The 20200-nt window shown below is 34.9% G+C and overlaps 3 protein-coding genes across 5 annotated transcripts; 1 reads left to right on the forward strand and 2 right to left on the reverse strand.

Annotated features, from left to right (window-relative positions):
* Window positions 1-2674: 2674 nt before the first annotated feature.
* Window positions 2675-6055, reverse strand: CSP41A (chloroplast stem-loop binding protein of 41 kDa). The gene is made up of 6 exons (XM_086429056.1): window positions 5626-6055; window positions 5329-5450; window positions 4170-4272; window positions 3728-3866; window positions 3094-3371; window positions 2675-2992 (listed from the first exon to the last, which is right to left on the reverse strand). Exons 1-6 carry the CDS (start codon window positions 6013-6015, stop codon window positions 2810-2812), a joined length of 1215 nt encoding a protein of 404 aa, XP_086285182.1. The 5' UTR covers window positions 6016-6055; the 3' UTR covers window positions 2675-2809.
* Window positions 6056-8613: 2558 nt separating this feature from the next.
* On the forward strand, window positions 8614-11548 carry LOC147383216 (GRIP/coiled-coil protein). The gene is made up of 6 exons (XM_086428190.1): window positions 8614-8775; window positions 8854-9024; window positions 9123-9245; window positions 9756-9962; window positions 10056-10220; window positions 11034-11548. The coding sequence occupies exons 1-6, from the start codon at window positions 8731-8733 to the stop codon at window positions 11328-11330; spliced, it is 1008 nt and encodes a 335-aa protein (XP_086284316.1). The 5' UTR covers window positions 8614-8730; the 3' UTR covers window positions 11331-11548.
* A 1023-nt stretch (window positions 11549-12571) lies between these two features.
* On the reverse strand, window positions 12572-18843 carry LOC147383217 (methyltransferase C9orf114 protein). 3 transcript variants are annotated; one of them, XM_086428187.1, is made up of 11 exons: window positions 18551-18834; window positions 18353-18400; window positions 17871-18047; window positions 17688-17754; window positions 16835-16899; window positions 15681-15759; window positions 14980-15095; window positions 14796-14875; window positions 13722-13791; window positions 13023-13100; window positions 12572-12931 (listed from the first exon to the last, which is right to left on the reverse strand). In XM_086428187.1, the coding sequence occupies exons 1-11, from the start codon at window positions 18740-18742 to the stop codon at window positions 12854-12856; spliced, it is 1050 nt and encodes a 349-aa protein (XP_086284313.1). In that variant the 5' UTR covers window positions 18743-18834; the 3' UTR covers window positions 12572-12853. The 3 variants fall into 3 exon arrangements, 2 of the variants coding, with proteins under 2 accessions (XP_086284313.1, XP_086284314.1); XR_015173545.1 differs by lacking the exon at window positions 12572-12931 and adding an exon at window positions 13918-14158 and having other exon boundaries at window positions 13041-13100; window positions 18551-18843; XM_086428188.1 differs by lacking the exons at window positions 12572-12931; window positions 13023-13100 and adding an exon at window positions 13118-13296 and having other exon boundaries at window positions 18551-18842.
* Between the last annotated feature and the right edge of the window lie 1357 nt (window positions 18844-20200).

The following is a 20200-nucleotide window of genomic DNA, read 5'->3' on the forward strand; positions in this document are numbered from 1 at the left end:
TGGAATGGGCTGATTTTTTGTGAGGATGATCTCTATGGTGAGGAGATCATCCTTGCCAAAAATCAGCTCATTATGAAACTTCTAGACCGTCCAATTTTTGTTGAAAAATTATAGACCGTCCAATTTTTGTAAATCAATTTTGATGTGGTTAGAAGTTTTGGAATGGGATGATTTTTTGCCAGGATGATCCCCTCATCACAGAGATCATCCTCACAAAAAATCAGCTCATTCCAAACATATTTGCCCATATAAGACAAAATGGTGTGTCGCAATGTGAGTCTCAATATGAGTCTTAGGAACGTGACCCATATATATATATATGGGACGGTTCAACAGCCCTAAAGTTTGTTTAGTTTGGTATCAAACATTTTTCAAAATATGGGTTAGAAGCTTTGGAATGAGCTGATTTTTTGTGAGGATGATCTTTATGATGAGGAGATCATTCTCACCAAAAATCAGCCTATTCCAAAACTTCTAACCCCATCAAAAGTGATTTACAAAAATTGGATGGTCCTCGATTCTTCAACTTGTAAACTAGGTTTAGAAGTTTCAAAATGAGCTGCTTTTTTGTGAGGATGATCTCTTCACCGTAGAGATTATCCTCACAAAAAATCAGCATATTCCAAAACTTATAATCCCATCAAAAGTGATTTACAAAAAATGTTTGGCACCAAACTTGGCAAACTTTAGGGCTGCCGAACCGCTCACATATATATATATATATATTATATATATAATATATATATATATATATATATATATATATATATATATATATAATATATATATATTATATATATATATATATATATATATGGGAAATGTTCAGCACCCTAAGTTTTACCACACACTTTAACAAACGTTTTTTGTCCTACATGGGTTAGAAGTTTTGGAATGAGCTGATTTTTGGTGAGGATGATATCTATGATTAGAAGATCATCCTCCCCAAAAATCAGCCCATTCCGAAATGTTTAGCCCCATGTTTACACGTTGAAAAATCGTGGACCGTTCATTTTTTGTAAATCAATTTTGATGGGGTTAGAAGTTTTGGAATGAGCTGATTTTTGGTGAGGATGATCTCCTCACCATAGAGATCATCCTCACCAAAAATCAGCTCATTCCGAAACTTCTAACCCATGTAAGACAAAACGCGTTTGTTAAAGTGTGTGGTAAAACTAAGGGTGGCGAACGGGACCCTATATATATATATATATATATATATATATATATATATATATATATATAGGGTAGCGTTATTTGGCCAACAGTTTGGCAAACATTTTGGCAAACACATTTTTCAAAAAATGGGTTAGAGGTCTTGGAATGGGCTGATTTTTGGTGAGGATGATTTTTACGGTGAGGAGATCATCATCACCAAAAATCAGCCCATTCCAAAACTTCTAACCCCATCAAAAATGGTTTACAAAAAATGGATGGTTCACAAATTTTCAACTTGTAAACTGGGGCTAGAAGTTTTGGAATGAGCTGATTTTTGGTGAGGATGATCTCCTCACCGTAGAGATCATCCTCACCAAAAATCAGCCCATTCCAAGACCTCTAACCCATGTTTTGAAAAAGTGTTTGCCAAACTGTTGGCCAAATAACGGGACCCATATATATATATGGGTCCCGTTCAGTAACAAACATATTGGCAAAACATGGGTTAGAGGTTTTGGGATGAGCTGATTTTTGGTGAGGATGATATCTACGATGAGGAGATCATCATCACCAAAAATCAGCCCATTCCAAAACTTCTAACCCCATCAAAAATGGTTTACAAAAAATGGATGGTCCATGATTTTTCAACTTGTAAACATGGGCTAGAAGTTTTGGAATGGGCTGATTTTTTGGTGAGGATGATTTCCTCACCATAGAGATCATCCTCACCAAAAATCAGCCCATTCTAAAACCTCTAACCCATGTTTTGAAAAATGTTTGTTGCTGAACGGGACCCATATATATATAGGGTCAGGTTCAAACGACAACCATTTCAACACACATATAGACAACGTGTTTTGTCTTATATGGGCAAAAATGTTTGGAATGGGCTGATCTTTTGTGAGGATGATCTCTGTGGTGAGGAGATCATCCTTGCCAAAAATCAGCTCATTATGAAACTTCTAGACTGTCCAATTTTTGTTGAAAAATTATAGACCGTCCAATTTTTGTAAATCAATTTTGATGGGGTTACAAGTTTTGGAATGGGATGATTTTTTGCCAGGATGATCCCCTCATCACAGAGATCATCCTCACAAAAAATCAGCCAATTCCAAACATTTTTTCCCATATAAGACAAACACGTTGTCGCAATGTGTGTCGCAGGAACCCGACCCATATATATATATATATATATTTTTTTTTTTTTTTCTTCTAATCGATTATCATCAATAATGGTCATTCCCTGATTTGGCAACAATATTGCATCATGAGTGTTTTTTATTACTCCTTATTTACTACATTTTCCTAGTTAGTTGAACGCCGATCCGTGTTATTAAAACAGTAGCTCAATCACTGCCACAACACCATCAAGTATTTGCGTCCCCTAGACGAACATTTAGTGATTAAGCAACACGAAGAACCCAATGACCCGGTCTGGATTTAATTACTTGTTCATGGATGTTTAGTACATGAACAAACAAAATCTCCTTTCGAACTCCACTCATTTTTAAGTACGTGTATAAATAATAAAAATATTTATTTCATTCATTTTTTTTTTCTTTGAAGAACAAAAATCGATTCATTGATCTTGATCGTAATCAAATTACAAAGATAAATACGTGAGCTTTGAATGGCACTTGGTTTCGATTTATTACACGGGAACTGCCACTTTAAGAGACTCTAATATCTTATCATCGAGCTCAAACTTCATTGGCTTCTTGTCTCTACCGATCTTCACATACTCCTCAAACCGTTCCTTCAAGTCTTCTGGAAGGTTGGTGCTGCTGCTCCATCCAAGTACTTCCTTGGCAGCTCTTGGTTCTGCATAGAAATGCTGCAAAATACATTAACCATTCATATTAGTTTCCACTCTAAAGTAAATTGCATTTATCTAATATGTAACATGGTTTTCCTCCACATTGAAACTAATATTACCATATTACGGAAAGGAAACTGTTTCTTTGCATCGATTCCAACCGCTTTTGGATCATAATGGACAACCTTGAGTGGGCGGCCCGCGGCTTGAGCACAAAGCTTGGCCATTCCATCCAAAGTCACTGCACGGTCACTAACACAATTGAAAATCGTGCCACTTGAAGAAGATGGGTTCTCAACTGCCAAAGTAAGCATAGAGGATAAGTCCCTAACATGGGAGATGTTGGTGAGTTGCATTCCTGAGCCGGGGATGAGTACTGGTCTGTCCCGAACAATTCCTGTTGAAGGTTCACTCATTGCTATGTCAAAAGTCCATGTATAGAAGCAAAGAATAACTTTGTTTTGGACATGAAGGATCACATTATTTAGACTACGTGTTTCAAGAGTTTGATTAGGGTCACGTTTAATGCGTAAATGGGTTAAGAATTCTACAAGTTACAGCATGTTATATTAAGAGTACACATCAAGTTCTTCCTTTAGAATCAGTAATATTTATAGCAAAAACAAGGAAAAGATGATAGTCACGATACATTGTATGAGCTCCAAATGATTTGGAACCCATTAGCAACATTTTTGATAATTGAGTGGAAAATCAGATAGAGAATTTATAAAAATGTTTGGAAGAGCTACTTACGATCAAAGAACCACTCCTCACAATCTTTGTTGTTTCCAGATCCGATCATGTATTGTGGACGAAAGATTGCCCAACTACTAAAAATCTCTGCAATGTATTTCTCCACAGCTACATGACTCGCATCAGCTTTAACAACATCCTGCAAAATTTTAAGAATTCAGTTATGGGAAGCAGAGCAAAGTTTAAGGGCTTAACTTTCCACAACATTCTCACATAGGTGCTTTTGGTATAGTGGTTAAGATCATATCAAATGGTATCATAGACAACTTCACATCTCGAGTTTGAATCTCAGGAGAGGCAACCATTGGTGTATTGGTTATGTTCATATCAAAATAGAATTGGATTTTGTCCCACTTACTGACTATGAAACGTTGAGATATTAAAAAAAATCCACTATAATATATTATGTGAGGCACACAAGTATTTAGTTCAGTGAACATACCCCTTCGACATGAGGAGGCTCATCAGTTGGCTTGTAAATTCCAGCGCTGCTGATGTATAGAAATTGCTCAACTCCAGCACTCTTGGCCCAATCTACGACAGGCCTATATGTGTAGATTGATATTAGGTTTATTTCTAGAAGAAGATTGTATGCAAGCTTAAGAGTATGGAAGTTTAAATAGAATTTATACAATGTGCCCATTTGAATGGCCTTACCCAACAAAGCAACCCAGTAGTTTTTTTTTTCTTGAAAATAGTTAAAAACCATATTAACTAAACGATCAGGTTTTTCATCAAAATAAAATAATATTTTCTTTTTTTCTTTTCTTGATAGAACATTGAAGTCCAGACAGATTTACACTTTCTACTATGAATTTGATCCACAGTACTTCATTTAATTAATTTATCGTCTCATTGAGTGTTCATGCATACCACCTAATCTGAGACCTTTTTCCGTCATGAGTGTTAAAAACAACCATTTTGTACCCTTTTTATCCATGAAATGGTAACTCTTTGACTTCCCTCTTCATTTGAACACTCAAATCTGATTTATATGTGCTTCTCTGAAATTGATTCTCAATTTGGGTTTATTTTCCTCTATCAACCAAGTTTTAAAAAAAAATTAATTTAACAAAAAATTGGAAACTAATACTCTCCAATACGATAATTTTTTTTTTTTGCACACAAGAAGTCAATATGGGATTTCACAGAACTAGGTTAACCAATCACACGGTGTCACATATGTTGAGGGCATCCTCAGTTTACAAAAATGCCTATGTTAGGAAAGCCCTCAATACATGTGGCATGCTGCGATTGGTCTATCCGGGATTTTGTGAAATTTCGAATTGGGCGCAAAAATTTCTCCTCACATAGAGTCCCTATTGTCCAAATATGAGGACCAAGTTCATTTATATATGTCATTTTTCTCAGGAGGAGATTGTGGAGTCCCATTTTTCGTCGCCTCCCGTTAATATCTTAACGATAAATAAAACCACCTTTATCATCTTAGAACTTACCAAATTCTTTCCTTTTCCTCATCAAGCAGAGCTATTTACATTAATCTCTTAAAGGCAAATTGATAACCATCAATAACAAGAATAAGAATAACTAACAAGAAACAAACCTATCAATCAAAAAAGGAAAAAAGAAAAGAAACAAACCTCACAGTATCCAAATCCTTGCCATTGTTGTCCAACACGACATCGAATTTCATACCCTTGAGAATCTTCCCCACTTCTGCTGGATCTCCCCACACTGTCTTACCACCACCACTCACAATTTCCTGAAAAATCCAAATTTCACAATAAATATATAAACACACATACACACAAAATTTTCAAAATCAATCAAACAAACCCAATTAAAAGAGAGAGAGAGAGAGAGAGAGAGAGAGAGAGAGAGAGAGAGAGAGAGAGAGAGAGAGAGAGAGAGGGAGAGAGAGAGAGAAATGTATTAACAGAGAATCTGTTGAAAGGGGGCTTCTTCATTTTATCCGAACCCTCGTCGCCGACGGTCATCACTGACACCTCATGACCCGAACCCAATAGCTCTTTTGCGAAGTAGAACCCGATAATTGCATGCCCACCACTGTTTGTGTTGACGATAAGGACTTTCTTCTTCTCTACAGTGGCATTAATAGTTAAAGAAGAGAGAGATGGGTGTTTGGAGCTTATTGGGTAGATGAAGAAAGATGGAGAAATAGAGAGAGAAGATGAGAGGGAAGAGGAGTGAGAGAAGGAGGAGAAGAGAGAGGATGAAAGAGAGAGGCGTGGAGGAGAAGAGAGAGCTGAAGAAGGAAGATTGAAGGTTGGAGATGAGAAGAGAAGAGAGGATGAAGCAGCAGCCATGACCGTAGGAGAGAGCAAGCAATCCTGATCTAAGATAAAGCTATGTTACATATGTATGGTCACCAATTTATTTCCCGGGAAATTTAAATTTTACCTTAATAACAGATAACTTAGTTACTGTTTTAAGAGAGATTCTATTGCTACACCAACTTTTGTTAAGAGCACCCCATCATCTGTGCTATTTCTTAGTTAACAATCTAAATATTTTAATATTAAAAAAAACTATTTCTAAAAAATTAACAAAAACAAATTAAGTTGCTAGGCTGGACAGTCTAGCATTTTAGTAACTAATTGGACTGTCCAACGTTTTAAATAGAAGCTAAATTGTTGGGGTGTTAAAGCAAGTTATTAAAACGCTAGACAATCCAGCATTTCAAGCATTCAGAGGGCATTTTGTGGTAAAATAATGTAGTTTAACACATTAACACGTTGGACAGTCCAACAAGTTACTAATGAAATAATTTGTTTTTGATAATTTTTAAAAAATTAAATTCTTTTTGATAAATATTAAAATATTTAACTCCCATTTTTTATGTAGTAATTTGTCTTTAATAATATCATATGAATTGATGTGTGTCTTAGTAAAAGTTGATGTGGAAATAGAATATCTCTAAAATATGAAAAAACTTTATAAGTGATTTTGTTATAAAATTACAATATATCTCACCCAAATCCTTAGTGTATTCCCCAAAATCAGGATAAATCCATGTGAGTGGCCAACAAGCGGATTTGAACTCAAGACCTCTGCCTTTTTGAAGGGAGGCAAAATCTATTTTTCTTGTATCGGGAATATTAGATTATGAAAATTGATTTCTAGAAACCATCTAATCAACCAAGATTTATGTTTTAAAATTGGAACGTTACCCAATAACACAATTAGTGATAAAATTACAATTTTTTACATGAAAATCAGATAAGGGATTTGACCATATGGCTTGAGGAAATATGATCAGTCCAGCATTGGACCAAATTTTTTTACCCATGAATTTTTTTTAATGAAAAATTACTTGAAAGACCTTGACGAATGGATTTATTTCTAAATAATCCATAAGTTTTGAGCGATAACTAGATATGACATTTAGTAAATTTTTTATTTCTTATATTCCGTTTGGAAAAAAGTTGTATGTAAAATTGTTGATGCTGTTACTGAAGTTAAGGGAATGTTGATGTTGCTATTGATGAAGTAATTTGTTGAATTGAGTATATTGTTTTATGCTGTCGAGATAATAGTTCTTCATTATTGGCAAACTCACACCTTTTTACTTATTGTCGACTTCACCATTTTTTGTTTATTGTCGAACTTGACGCTTCTTTATTTAATGCCAAGTTCACAATTTTTATTGTCGAACTCACCACTATTTTTTGTCGAGTTCACAACTTTTTATTTATATTCGAACTTGACGCTTTTTATTTATTGTTGAGTTCACCACTTTCTTTTTTTTTTTTTCAAAAAAAAAGTGGTGAACTTGGCATTGATAAAACTCACCCATTTTTAATTTTTCAAGTTTTTCTACTAGAATATATGTAAAGGTCGACTAAAAAATTGAGATAACGATTTATTTAAATGATTTCAACTCAAAACAATTATTCTTAATCGATTTTCATCTTAAAAATAAGATAAAAAGTGAAAAAATCTTAATTTTTTTTACATACATCTTCAAAATATTTGAAAAAAAAAATCCTTAAATGACTTTTTCCTTCTTAAATCCATTCTAACATAATGGAGTCCTAGAAACTCAGTTTAGATGTCAAAAATACAAATTTTTTTTTTTTAAACAATTAGTTTGAATGGTTATGAATTCAATAATGAGAAATGTGGGAGATGGTTAAAAATATAAAAAATTACTAAATGAATTATTTAAAGACCGCTCAGGGATTACTTAGAAAGAAATCCCTCCATCCAGTAAGGCCTTTAAAGTAATTTTCCGAAAATTTTAACTTCAATGGTTAAAAATCTTGAATCATACAGTTTATACATAGCTCTTTCAAAACGACTGCCAATGATGTGCCACGTTGCATCTTGGGATGTGGAGTCATTAGTCATGCAACATTCTTTTAAGAGTCCTTATTTTGACTCAATTTTTTTCACTCGATTTGTACTCGACTAATGTGACAAGGGAACAAGATCATAAATCATTTTCTTCGGGATACTCAAGAAAAAAATCTATGGTTCTGTGACCTTATCATGTCAGTTGAGCGAAAAAAATCAAGTCTGAAATCATTTGCCTTCTTTCAAAATAATATAAACAACTTTAAAGCCAAATCATGGATTTCTATATATAATTCCACAAATAAGTTGGTTTAGGCTCTTATAATAGTGGGCCCAACGTTGAACATAAATTGGGTGGGTCCCACCCATGCTGCTATCAGACGATCATGATTATCCAACCACAAAAGAAAAAATATTTTTACTATAGATAACCAGGTGAAAGTGAATAAATGTGTCCCCACATCGTCGAATCAGAATCCTCCAACGTGCCAAATCAAAGTAGTTCCACTTTAACCTTAAAGTACCGAATCAAGGGGTATTTATGTCAACAAAAAGTTAAGAATTTGAGATCTATTTTGTTACAAAGGTGGGTCCGCAAGACCAATTCAAGAGATTGGAACGTTGGAATATTAGCTCATCTATTTAAACCATTTTCTTAGTAGGCTCCTCAATAACTAGCCGTTACTCTCTCTCTCTCTCTGCCTCTGCAACTCTCAAGGTCTCTAATGGCAGTTTCTCTGGATACATCATCTCCTACTAACCTAAACAAGGTCTTATTCAGCTAAAACTACTGAAATTACTTGATCTCAACTTAGGGTTTTGTTTAATTTCCTTCGATTTGTTTACAGGATTGTAGCATCTCCATGAATTCTTCACCTCTGCTTAGCCCTTCCTCAGAGAAGCGTTTTTGGAGTACTCTCCGTGGCCGGGTTGATTCTCTTCTGGAAGATCGAAAACCGGAAGGAAGCCTCATCAGTAGAAATCTTCAAGATCTAGACCTCCCTCTAGAAGCTCTAGCTGTGATAATTTCGTACTTGATTTCGTGAATCACTGTAAATTCAATTTCTTGTTTCATATTAGATTAAATAAAATTATTGGGTGCTTTGGATTTTGGTAGGATGTTGGAGAATCAGAACAGAGTAAACGCTTGAGAGAAGATTGTTTGCTTCTTCTTAGAGGATTTGATTCTGTTTCCTCTTCTCTTTCTCAGCTTACAAGTAATATAGACACAGCGATGCAGGTAAGCTTCTTCACTTTCTTTCTTATTAGATTTATACATTGTAGAACCTTTCTTATTAGATTCTGTTTCCTCTTCTCCATTTGTAGATTTATTTTAAATTATATGGGTTGATTCTATCAATCTCAATTTGAAGATTTTTTTTTTTTTTTTTTTGGGGTAGGGGTGGGGGAATGGGCTTTGGTTGTTTCTTCTAATCTCTATTTGTAGATTTATTTTAAATTATATGGGTTTCTTCTATCAATCTCAACTTGTAGATTTGTTTCTCATAAAGAGACTTATAGTCTATTTGAATGAATCCGAATAAGTTCAGTAACTAGTTTAATGGAAAAAAGTTTTGGGTTTTCTTCCAAACTAAGAATGCCGGAAAAAAGGTTCAATTTTTCATGGATTTGAAGGATGTCATGCCTCTCTCCAGACCAGAATCTCTGAGGAACTTATTGTTTCAGATGATCGATATTAATTTTGAATTTCAATTTGGGTTAATATATCCTCCTCTGTTTTTTACAACAGGGGGCGAGATATCTAGCTAAACCATCACTAACTGATGGATTACATAGTGATCTGGAGAAACCAGAAAGCGACAAAGAAGAAGAAGGAAACAAGAAAGGAGTGAAGAGGAAGTGTGACTCTCATGAATCTTCTGATGGTCACGAGGTTCTTGGACACCAGGAAAATGATCAAAGCCCGAAGAATGGGAAGCTAAACAAAGCTAAAAAAGTTGGATCCCGATTCTTCTCTTTCGTACTTCATTTTAAGAAGTAATGTTAAATTTCTTTTGGTTGCTCATTGGTTTTTTTAATGTTTTTGTAGCTTGCTGTTTCCATGGCAACCAAAGCATCTATGCTTGCAAGAGAACTTAAATCGATGAAATCAAATATGAGTTTTATGCAAGAGCAATGCAGTCTACTTGAGGAGGAGAACAGAAGGCTCCGAGAGGGGTACGAGAAAGGGATGAGACATGAAGAAGATGATCTAGTAAATCCCCTTCACTTAATTTTCTCTCCTCTTGCATTGTTTTCAATGTCAATCATTTGTGTAGATTAAACGTTCAAATATTTTTTTTTATCGCTCCTTCTCAAATGATGTTCACTTCTTTTTATTGCGCTTTCTTGGATGGAGACGGTGAAAGGGAGGATCGTGATTCATTTAGCCGATCCCAAATCTTTGGGATATAAGAAGTTGTTGTATAGGACACCCGCCCCCCTCTCTAATTCTAGGCATAATTAGCCATTGCTTATAAAATTAGTCTTTTTTTTTTGTGTTGTGGAAAATTTTATACAATCGTGTTTAGTCATTAGTTGTGTTGGTAGTGTTGAGTGTATATTTTCCTGCACTCTCGGGTCTATCATAACCCAGTTAAGCCCTGTGCTCTCTTATATTCATAGTTCTCCCCCTCTCCAACTGATTGCCTTTTGGAGTAGTTAGTTGGTTGGTTAACATGGTACAAAGCACTAGGTTCGTATACGTCATGAGTTCGATTCTTTCCACCCGTATGGGTGGGGGAGTGTATATTTTCCTCCACGGTTGGGTGTATCATACCCCACTTAAGCCCCGTGACCCTCTTATATTCATAATTATCCCCCTCCCCAACAGATCAGTCTTTTGGAGTAGTTAACAGAAAGTTTTAGTAATGTTCTAGGTTTAGTACCATTTTTTTTGTTACTTAGTTGTTTCTTTATATTAAGTAACTTAGGTTTCTATGTAATACATTCAATTCAATAAAAATATATTTCTTAACAATATGATCTTTCCGACTCATAGTTTCTCATGTTGTGGGTTGCGTTGCAGGTGAGACTTCAATTGGAGGCACTACTTGCTGAGAAATCCAGATTGGCACACGAGAATGCAAACTTGACAAGGGAGAATCAAAACCTTCACCAGCTTGTGGAGTACCACCAACTTACCTCTCAGGATCTTTCAGCGTCTTATGAGCAAGTCATACGTGGGATGTGTTTGGACTTCTCATCTCCACCGCCACCAATTGCTGAAGGTGATGATGGTTCTGATAATGAAGCTCCTCGGACACCCCAAACTGATATTCTTGGGTTACCTATTCTTGATGAGCACTACTACGAAGAAGAGTAGAAGCAAGTTTAAGGACTCGGCTCCTCAGATGCCCTGAACTGATACTTTTGGGTTCCCCCCTACTTTTGAGATGGGTGCCACTGTGTTACTCATGATCCTATTGTAGTGTTTTTTATTATTAGGTATTGAGTTGAATTCAATCCACAGTAGTGTAAATTTTGAAATTCATTGGTGGTGGTGTGTGGTCTCTAAGATGTATGTTTGAGATCAAAGTCTCTATAGTAATAATTTTTTTTCTTTTTTATTATAAAAAAAATGGCTTCTATGTTTTTCTCAAATTTCCCTAGTCTCTACTAGCGTTAAAAACATGTAGATAGAATGATCATTATTCATAACCATCACTTAAATGTTCTAAATAAGACTAACCCATTGACGAGCCATTCTGTTAATTGCTCCAAAGATTACTACTTCAGAAGTAATCTGTTAATTGTTCTAAACTTCCAAGAACGACCAATCTAATAGGAACAACTTGGACCCATTTTGTTTTTCAGAAAATAATGCTATTCTGTTAGAGAGCCATTCTATGGTTTTTAACGACCACTCTCTTAGAGAAAAAAAAAAAAGACATGTACTGCATACATTGAGATCTGGCTCTTTTCAAGGAAGGGTTTCAGCTTTCAGGCCAACAAAGAAGAGAACAGCTTCACTTTCAGATACCATAATTTTCATTTTTCACATACTTTGTTCTACTTTCAAAATCTAGATGTATTGGAAGGTCTAACTCCCAATAAACATTACACTATATACTTAGAAGGGGGAGCGGGGCTTTCTGTAGTGTCCTGTACGGATAGGATTTTCCTGTGATGCGGAGTGTTGAAGTGTCTTCATCGCATCGTAGAGTGGCTTATAAATAATAATATAAAAATCAGCATTATTGGCTACTTGTAGCCTGAATAAATGTTAGGCTACTTGAACTCCTAACAATCACTAACCAGTTCTGCCTCCTGTAAGGGATGGGTCAACTTCGATTGTTGAAGGCTTGGATTAGGTAGTTTATGCAAATGTGATGTTAGTGGCCCAAATTCTCCTTATTGCTACTGTTCAAAGCCGTATATGCACGTAGGTAAAATAACTAGAACAAATCTATACCAAAGTGTTGCCAAGTTGTTTCTAGCCGATCAGGTTGTTCAATCACCCCGAACAGGTTTCCCCTGGTGGCTACAGAGCTTGGCCAACTAGTCCAAAAAAGAAAAATACAAACAAACAAATGTGAAACTATTACAGAGCAGGAACCCATCTGGTTAAAATGGCAGCAAAAACACAAGGTTGATACATATTGAATTAGTTCCAAAACAGCTTACATTGTACAAAATCCTGGCATTTTGTGATATTTTCAATCTTGACCACAAGGTGAAAAAGCTATCATTTGACGAGAAAAGGGACCCACAGCCACACAAAAAAAATGCAGCCAATTGGGTAACAGGATCGATGCATCTAACAGAAAAAAATTTCGGGTAACACCATTGGCTCCTCTAATTACTAGAATAATCCAGTATAATGCTCTTCCAATGTATTGGGCTCAATTAATTTCGATCTTCAAATCGTTGCACCGCACGATTAATCGGTTCTTGGAAATACTGAAGAGATATAAAGATGGCTTCCTGTATATCATACATTACAAATAAGATATCACGTAGATTGGTGAAATATGGATATAAATAGATTGGTAGCGAGAGGTCAATCAATGGGTACCTCAGTTCGAATTGTTCTACTCCCTTGATGAGGACATGTGTTCAAGTACACATCAAAGACTTGGCGCACATCCTTCCCCTGTAAAAGCAACGGGATTAACATTCACTAGTACTTTATCTAAACAATGATCTCTTTGTTAATCAAAGTTACATAATGTGGGAGCAAATCAACTGCAAGAACGAGGAAGCCACAGCATTTACGGTTGCAAATCCCAACTAATTGGTATCAATAGGAGCAATGAAGCAACGCTTCTCAAAACATGATGTGGGAGTGCCTGAAAAGCACGTGTGAGATAATAATAGGGCAACGAACAAAATTCGTGAACTATCCAGATAATGAACAAGGCCTAAATTTTGCAAAATAACATGAAAGCCATAGCTTCAAATTTACCAGGGCCATCCAACCCAAGTTCATTAGGCCTCAGGAGGCTACCATTAGTTAAGGTTCCTGAGACTACCATTTATTCAACGAGCAAAAGGACAGAAGGATTTGAACCCACGATAGATTACAAGACACGCTATCAATTACCACACATATTGTAAATTTCTGTTGTTTCATCCAATTTCAAGTAACAACATTGCAAGTATGCCTTGAGATTAAAAAAATCCCAGCCCAACTGTATGAATCAGAAGTTTTCACTCAGTCCTACTAAAATGGATTTTGTCTCAAAGAAGGAAAATTTCACAACATGTTATATACCTTTAAGTGACTGTCTTCTTCAATGCTCTCTTCCAATCCAGCGAGTCCACCAAAAGCAATCAATAGGTGCCTGCGGAATCAGATGTCATTAACCAAGAATCATAAATGTGTTTGTATTCATCATGCTTCACAAACTTATGCAAGTTAATTCGAATTTAACAATTATGGTGGAAAGGTTCATATTGATGAAAATTACCTCTCCCATCTCAATCAGAAAAGACAACATAAATATACAGATGCACAGAAAATATCTCGTGAAACTAAGTTTCGTCATTCTCAATATACCCAAGCTCTCCATACACTAGGCACGGTCTCACAAGTCATAAAACCTGATCATTCAATTGGTGAAGCACCTCTTGATGGGAAATTGGCCTAAAAACGGAGTATCTAGAACCCCAACTTGAGACTTCCTTAACAGTAACAAATCTTCTCTTTGGCTGTCAAAATTAGATTTTTAGTTCAGAACATTATAATATGAACCTCTGGTTGGGCTGACTTATAGGCCATAGCCTGTTAAAAAGATGGCCCACCAATGGAGCAGTCTAGAGTGATGAGTTAAACCATGCGCACAGCATGGTCCACCTCACACAATATTGGGTACTGTTATGCAACAAGATTGGGAACGACCAAGCAACATTACAATACAGTCATTAAAAGACTATGCAAATGATTCCTACAGTATACTAGTCCATCTCCAAGTACGTCCCTAGAAAGTTATTCAGCAGTGTGTCATAAATATTTGTGTTAAGTGTTTGATATCATCAGAGAATTTTATAAGTAAAAGAAATGGGATACATAGGTGAAGGGTGACTAGAAGACAAACCAGTAAAAAACAAGAACTAATGGAGGTTCTGAATTTGATAATAAATAGCAAGTTCATTAAGAAATTTTTGAATTTTAGGTACCGTAAGAATGAGAATTTTCTTCTGTCAACAGAAATCAGTTACAAAAGTAGCTATTAAAAGAAGTAACAATGGTGATGGTCCAACTAGCAAATCCTTATCATGGTGATGTTTTTTCTTCTGATATCTAATGTCACATTGACGATTGATCACCAAATCACACAAAAGATACCTGAAAGTCGGAACAGTAAGAACTGATGAGTTAATAACGAGACCATGCTCCGAAGTTCCAATAGAATGATCATATCCACCCTATTTGAATGAAAATAAAAAAATCAGAGAAATAAAGATTCTTTTAGTGGTTAATATGTGAATTAGTACAGATTATAAAGAATAAAAAGAACTGAAACAAATACCTTATAAGGGCAGTCCTTAAATAAAGAACTTATATTGGAAGCATATCGCACTTTATACCCCCAATATCCTAATTCTTCCCTAGGCTTAGAGGATGATACAACCTTGTGCAGATGATCTAGAGAAAGCGAAACAAAGAATATCAACCTTCAGGCAGAGCAAAAGGATGTTTCAAATGGACTTAAGAGACATAAAATTGTTCCCTGTTGCTGGTAGGTCTTATTGACCTCGATTCTCTTTTTCCTCCTTATTCATTTTAACACCAAAAACAACAACAAAGCCTTATCCCAAAGATTTGGGATCGGCTTCCCTGTTCTCTCTAAAAGAAACATAAAAAAAAAATCTATTTTTATTTTATGGGTGTATATAATAAACTAGTACAAGTACAAGAACAAACATTAATTCCTGGAACAAACAAAAGCCTCATTTTAAAAATGTAGTAAGAAAAGAAGGAGCTCTTGTGCATTATATATCATATTTATATAACAGCTCTAATTTATTGCAACATCATCAGGGAATAACAAAAAGAGGAGGAACAACTGATCAAATACGGTAAAACAACATAACTTTCCATGACTAATTGTATGAAGAGGATCGGGTTAGCTAGCCACTATCACACCATAATTAACTCATAGTAAGCACAGTTCCATAACATGGTTAACTATAAGGATACAGTCTTTACAGAAAACATCAATTTGGTTACCTGCTTCCAGATTGCGATCGGTACCCATAGCAACAGTTACCCGTATACCAGGTTCTAGTATTTGGTCAATTATAACATTCTGCAAATTTAGTAATCAAATCAATCAATAAACAACCAAAAAACACTAACCATACTTTCAGGAATTACCAAAAAGAGCAACTTAAGAAAATCAGTAAGTGAGAATATATTATATTCCAACAGACTAAGTAAATCAAAGTAATACTAATAACGCAACGAAAATTTCTTTGAATATGTTAACAAATTGTCCTCTCATTGTTTCGCTTTTTCCCTTCACTATACATTAAATGATCATTAATTTTTGAAATTTTAATGAATCAATTGTTGTCAATTCATTAAAATTTGACAGCAAATACTAAGTGAAGACAAGATCAAAAAACAAAAGCTAGTCTTTAAGCTCTAGCAAAACTTTACTCAAATCAAGTTTTTTTTTTTTTTTTTATAAGAAAATGAATTTGGTAAATTTACTTAATCAAGTTTGGTTTTGAGCAAATAGGAATTAGGCCTTCATCAAGCATGGCTAAGCTTAGGGTTTTGTAACCTTGTATGGATGGAAAAAAAAGATATCTGAGGCTTCTCCTAAAAGCTTATCATATGTCAGCTTGCCATTTTGTCTTTACTAAAGCAACATTGAGTGAAAAAGTAATGCCAAGTTCAGTGAGATTTGCAGACTTGGGTTCCACCTCCATGACAGATTGATAAAGGTTTCTACAAATGATATTAAATTTAATGAATATTCCATACACGCAAAAGCATAATCATGGGTTTCCCATTCAAAGTTGTCTTTGCCAATCCTATTAGTGGCAAGAAGGCAAACTTTTAGAATATTAGCTCCATTTTCTACAATGGATTGGAAGTCCTGTGACAATATTGCATTGTAACATACATTTGTATGCATCAATTGGTTTTGCTGATGTTGGATCACTGTGTAGACACAATTCCACATGCAGTACAAGCAATGTAGCAGAAAATTATAAAAAGCAATCACAGACAAGAGTAAATCAACATGCAATCATTGCAAGATTCAGAAATCCAAATATCAATTGACACTAATAAAAAAAAGAAAATTTCAATTGACATCAAGAAATATCTTCAGGCTAACTGTATTTTGACAAGCATTTGAGAACTGAAGTGACCTTAGTTAAACCAACATCAACTAGAGTCCCCGTAGAGTTTGAAAGTTTTTCTTTCAATGTAATACCTGCAACAATAATGCAAGATATAAGATCAATTGTTCATATAATAAATAAATAAATTAAAGGAATCTGAATCAATGAGTGAAAACTGATTGGAAAAAAAAAAGGTTAAAAACATAGGGGCAAGCTCACTAAACAACTACAAAAACAATATTACTCAGACAAGGAAAAGAAATAATTACAAGGGGCGGGGGGTGGAGTACTTACAGAGATATCAAAGAATTGCAAATACCTTTGCCAAATCCAGTTGAAGGGGAGAAGATACATAAAATACCAGTTGACAACCATTATTTGGAATTTGGATACTCCAAATCTCATCTCTAACTAAGCATTCCACAACATTTACTCCCTACTACTTACCCACTCCTATCTCTTATCTTTCGGTAAAAACCAGCACTAGAGAGAGTTTATGTACACCGGTGCGGGTGAAACAGCCTAACTAGCACATCACCCTAACCAAGCACCTCACATTTCTTGTTCTATGTGAACTTCTATTTAAAAAAAACTACAAATTGAAACGGTTTTTCCCTATACTAGTGGCATTTGCCTATTGTTAACAAGCACATGTAATACATGAACAGTACTCAAGCTTTTTAACAATGAAAAGCACAATGCATCAGACAATCGGAAAATTGAAACATGAAGAAGGGACTCCAGAGACAAGACCCCGAGAATTTACAAATATTCTCAGCACAACCCAGCCTTAGCGTTCATCGGAACACATGCATGGGGCAACATTTTGATGGCTACTATAATGCAAATCAACTAAAGATATCTATTAAAAAAAACTTACCTTCACGATAAGGAGCCCATTCATGCTTGCGCAGATGGTGAGGAGCATCAAGAGGGGGCAACAAACCCTATCGAATGCATGTAGAAAGGTGAGATCCTCTTAGAATTTAAACGAAATATACAAAAAAAAAATGTTTTTTTTTTTTGCTGAATAAATCACAATATATCAATACTAGATCCATACCACAAATCTTAAGCTGTTATGCATCGGGAAAAGACTCCGTCTTAGATACTGTGGCGTCTCTAGATATTTCAAAACCCTTATAAGAAATGGAGCACCACTTTCATCATCATCCACATCCTCTATTGTCGTACTAATCGAATTATCCATTTCCACGCTCTTATTGTCAAATACAACCACCTATTTATGCCAGAAAAGATAAATAAATAAATCTATTACTATTATTATTATTATTTTTAAATCTTCTTGTAAGTATGCAGTGATCTCACAGAATCCAAATTTGCTATCAATTCCTCAATTGTGATCAAGTGAAATTTCATTTATGTTCCTCTTTAAGAAAAATCCCTGATTTAGTATGAAATTTCAGGCGAACTTATTCACGATCTAAATAATTCTATTAAATCTTGGCATTGCAGATAAACAGAAATGACAAAAATAAAAAATTGTTAAAAAAAAATGGAAAAACGTCAATTAAACAAACTGACCTCATCGATTCTAAAAATGGTTGCAGCCCTAGCAATCTGACCAGCCAACTGAAAGTAAAGATATATAAATTTAAGTTTTTTATTTTTTCAACTAAAAAAACGATGAAACGAGAAGATTTAAGTAAAATACAAGCAAATCAAATCCCTAATAGGTTTTTAAAAAAATTAAAATTGAAATCGAATCCCTAATAGGTTTACTCGCGTGGCAAGCTCAAGGGACTGTGCGTTGTCGATGATAGAGCCAGCCACAGCGATGCTCACTGTCGGTATTTTCTTCTTCTTCTCTTTGATTCTCTTGTTTTTCTTTGTTTCTCCATTAACGAGCTCCTCCTCCACTTCTTCTCTCTTCCCTGCAATGTCTTTTGCTTCATCTCTCCTCTTTTTCGCCATTTCTCAGTTAATATGTTCTAGATTTCCTCCCAACATTGCTAACTAGCCATGACAAGGGCTTAACCGAAGGACTATGCTATTTGCACCCACCATTTGTACTCACTGCACCTACCCTGAAGCACATTTTAGGATGAGATGACACAAAGAAGAAAGTAGGTGTACTGAGCATAAATGTGGGTGTAAAAAAATCAGGCTTCTTTTCTGGGTGCGAAGTACAAGGCGCTACGGGAGGTGATATTGGCACCCACTTTTTGAGGTAAGTACACCCCCTTAGTAAATAAATCCAAGAATTTTAAAATATTTTAGAAACTAAACTCACTTTGTAATTGCACCTATCAAAAACAAAATTCTCCTATTCTTTCACGACTTTTACGTCTTTTCTTTTTCTTCTTCATTTTCTAATTCTTCACCTTTTTCTTTATCATCTTTCTCATTCTCTTTTTTCTCTACGCTCATTCTTCTTCTTGTTTTTCTTTTTCTTTACATTCATGAAGGTTTCTACAATGGTTTCGTGATAAAAAAAAAATCAATAGAATTAACATATGAGCAATCAAATCCATTTTAAACATGATTTACACGATATTTGATTTTTCCATGTCATTAGTCCAGTGTCAACATGGATAAAAGTCATGTTGATCTAGACTATCGACATGATAAGAACTATGTCAACGTTGGCCTATCGACACAGACAAAATTGAAAAATAATTATTTTTATCTATGTCAATAGATACTTGTTGACAGAGAGAAAAACATCCCATTTTTTTTTTACAACAAAAATCAAACTGTAAAAAGTCCACTTCTATTAATGTAATCTTTTAAAATATTAATCTTAGAAGTTGCATAGAGGAGGAAACAATAACAGAAAAACATGAAATGTGAGTTGCTCTTCTACACATGAGAAATGAAAGAGAAGATTAGGTGGTGTGGGGGATTAAATGTGGTTGGTGCACTTAATAAAAATTGTGGGATTCAAATGTCATTTTCTTATCAAGGTGTGAACTTACCTCAAAAGTGGGTATAGATAGAGCACACCTCGACGTGGCCAAAGCCAATAAAGTTGGGGTTTGTAAAAAATTCGGCAAGGGAAAGTATTTTGGAAAAAGGATGAAAAGAGTCACGAAGTCAAGAAAACATTAAATAAATTAAAAAATAAAAATAATTTTGTCTACGTAAAAAATATGTATTTTATAAAGAGAACCACTAAGACCTAAGTGCCCTCATTTTCGACATACATGTGTGATGAAGTGAACTCATAATTATACCTCACATCGCACATCGGGACATAAAAGTGTATAAGAATCATAGATACTTTTCATTAATAAACAAGTGAAAAAGCATCTATAAATCCTAGACACTTTCACTTCATGCCTTACGAGTTACAATCTTGAGGTCACTCGAGCATGACTCTTAAAATAAATTTATTGGGTATCTCAATAAGAGAGAAGACTGAAGCTGGGG

This window comes from Akebia trifoliata, chromosome 16, assembly GCF_017979445.1.
Source record: "Akebia trifoliata isolate Shusen 1 chromosome 16, ASM1797944v1, whole genome shotgun sequence".
In the NCBI taxonomy this organism is placed as follows: Eukaryota; Viridiplantae; Streptophyta; class Magnoliopsida; order Ranunculales; family Lardizabalaceae; genus Akebia; species Akebia trifoliata.

Bases quoted from the DNA above. Each gene is read 5' to 3' on its own strand.
- LOC147383217 (XM_086428187.1), bottom strand. From the start codon at position 18,742: ATGGCGAAAAAGAGGAGAGATGAAGCAAAAGACATTGCAGGGAAGAGA. The intron at 14,876-14,979 runs GTATTTGTTTCA...TCATTCAAATAG, and splicing joins TTAAGGACTGCCCTTATAAG to GGTGGATATGATCATTCTAT. The intron at 13,101-13,721 runs GTATATAACATG...TTGCTTTTACAG, and splicing joins AAGAAGACAGTCACTTAAAG to GGGAAGGATGTGCGCCAAGT.
- LOC147383216 (XM_086428190.1), top strand. From the start codon at position 8,731: ATGGCAGTTTCTCTGGATACATCATCTCCTACTAACCTAAACAAG. The intron at 8,776-8,853 runs GTCTTATTCAGC...ATTTGTTTACAG, and splicing joins CTCCTACTAACCTAAACAAG to GATTGTAGCATCTCCATGAA. The intron at 9,025-9,122 runs GTGATAATTTCG...GGATTTTGGTAG, and splicing joins TCCCTCTAGAAGCTCTAGCT to GATGTTGGAGAATCAGAACA.
- CSP41A (XM_086429056.1), bottom strand. From the start codon at position 6,015: ATGGCTGCTGCTTCATCCTCTCTTCTCTTCTCATCTCCAACCTTCAAT. The intron at 5,451-5,625 runs GTTAATACATTT...TGGATTTTTCAG, and splicing joins CCCCTTTCAACAGATTCTCT to GAAATTGTGAGTGGTGGTGG. The intron at 3,372-3,727 runs GTAAGTAGCTCT...AACCTTCAACAG, and splicing joins TGAGGAGTGGTTCTTTGATC to GAATTGTTCGGGACAGACCA.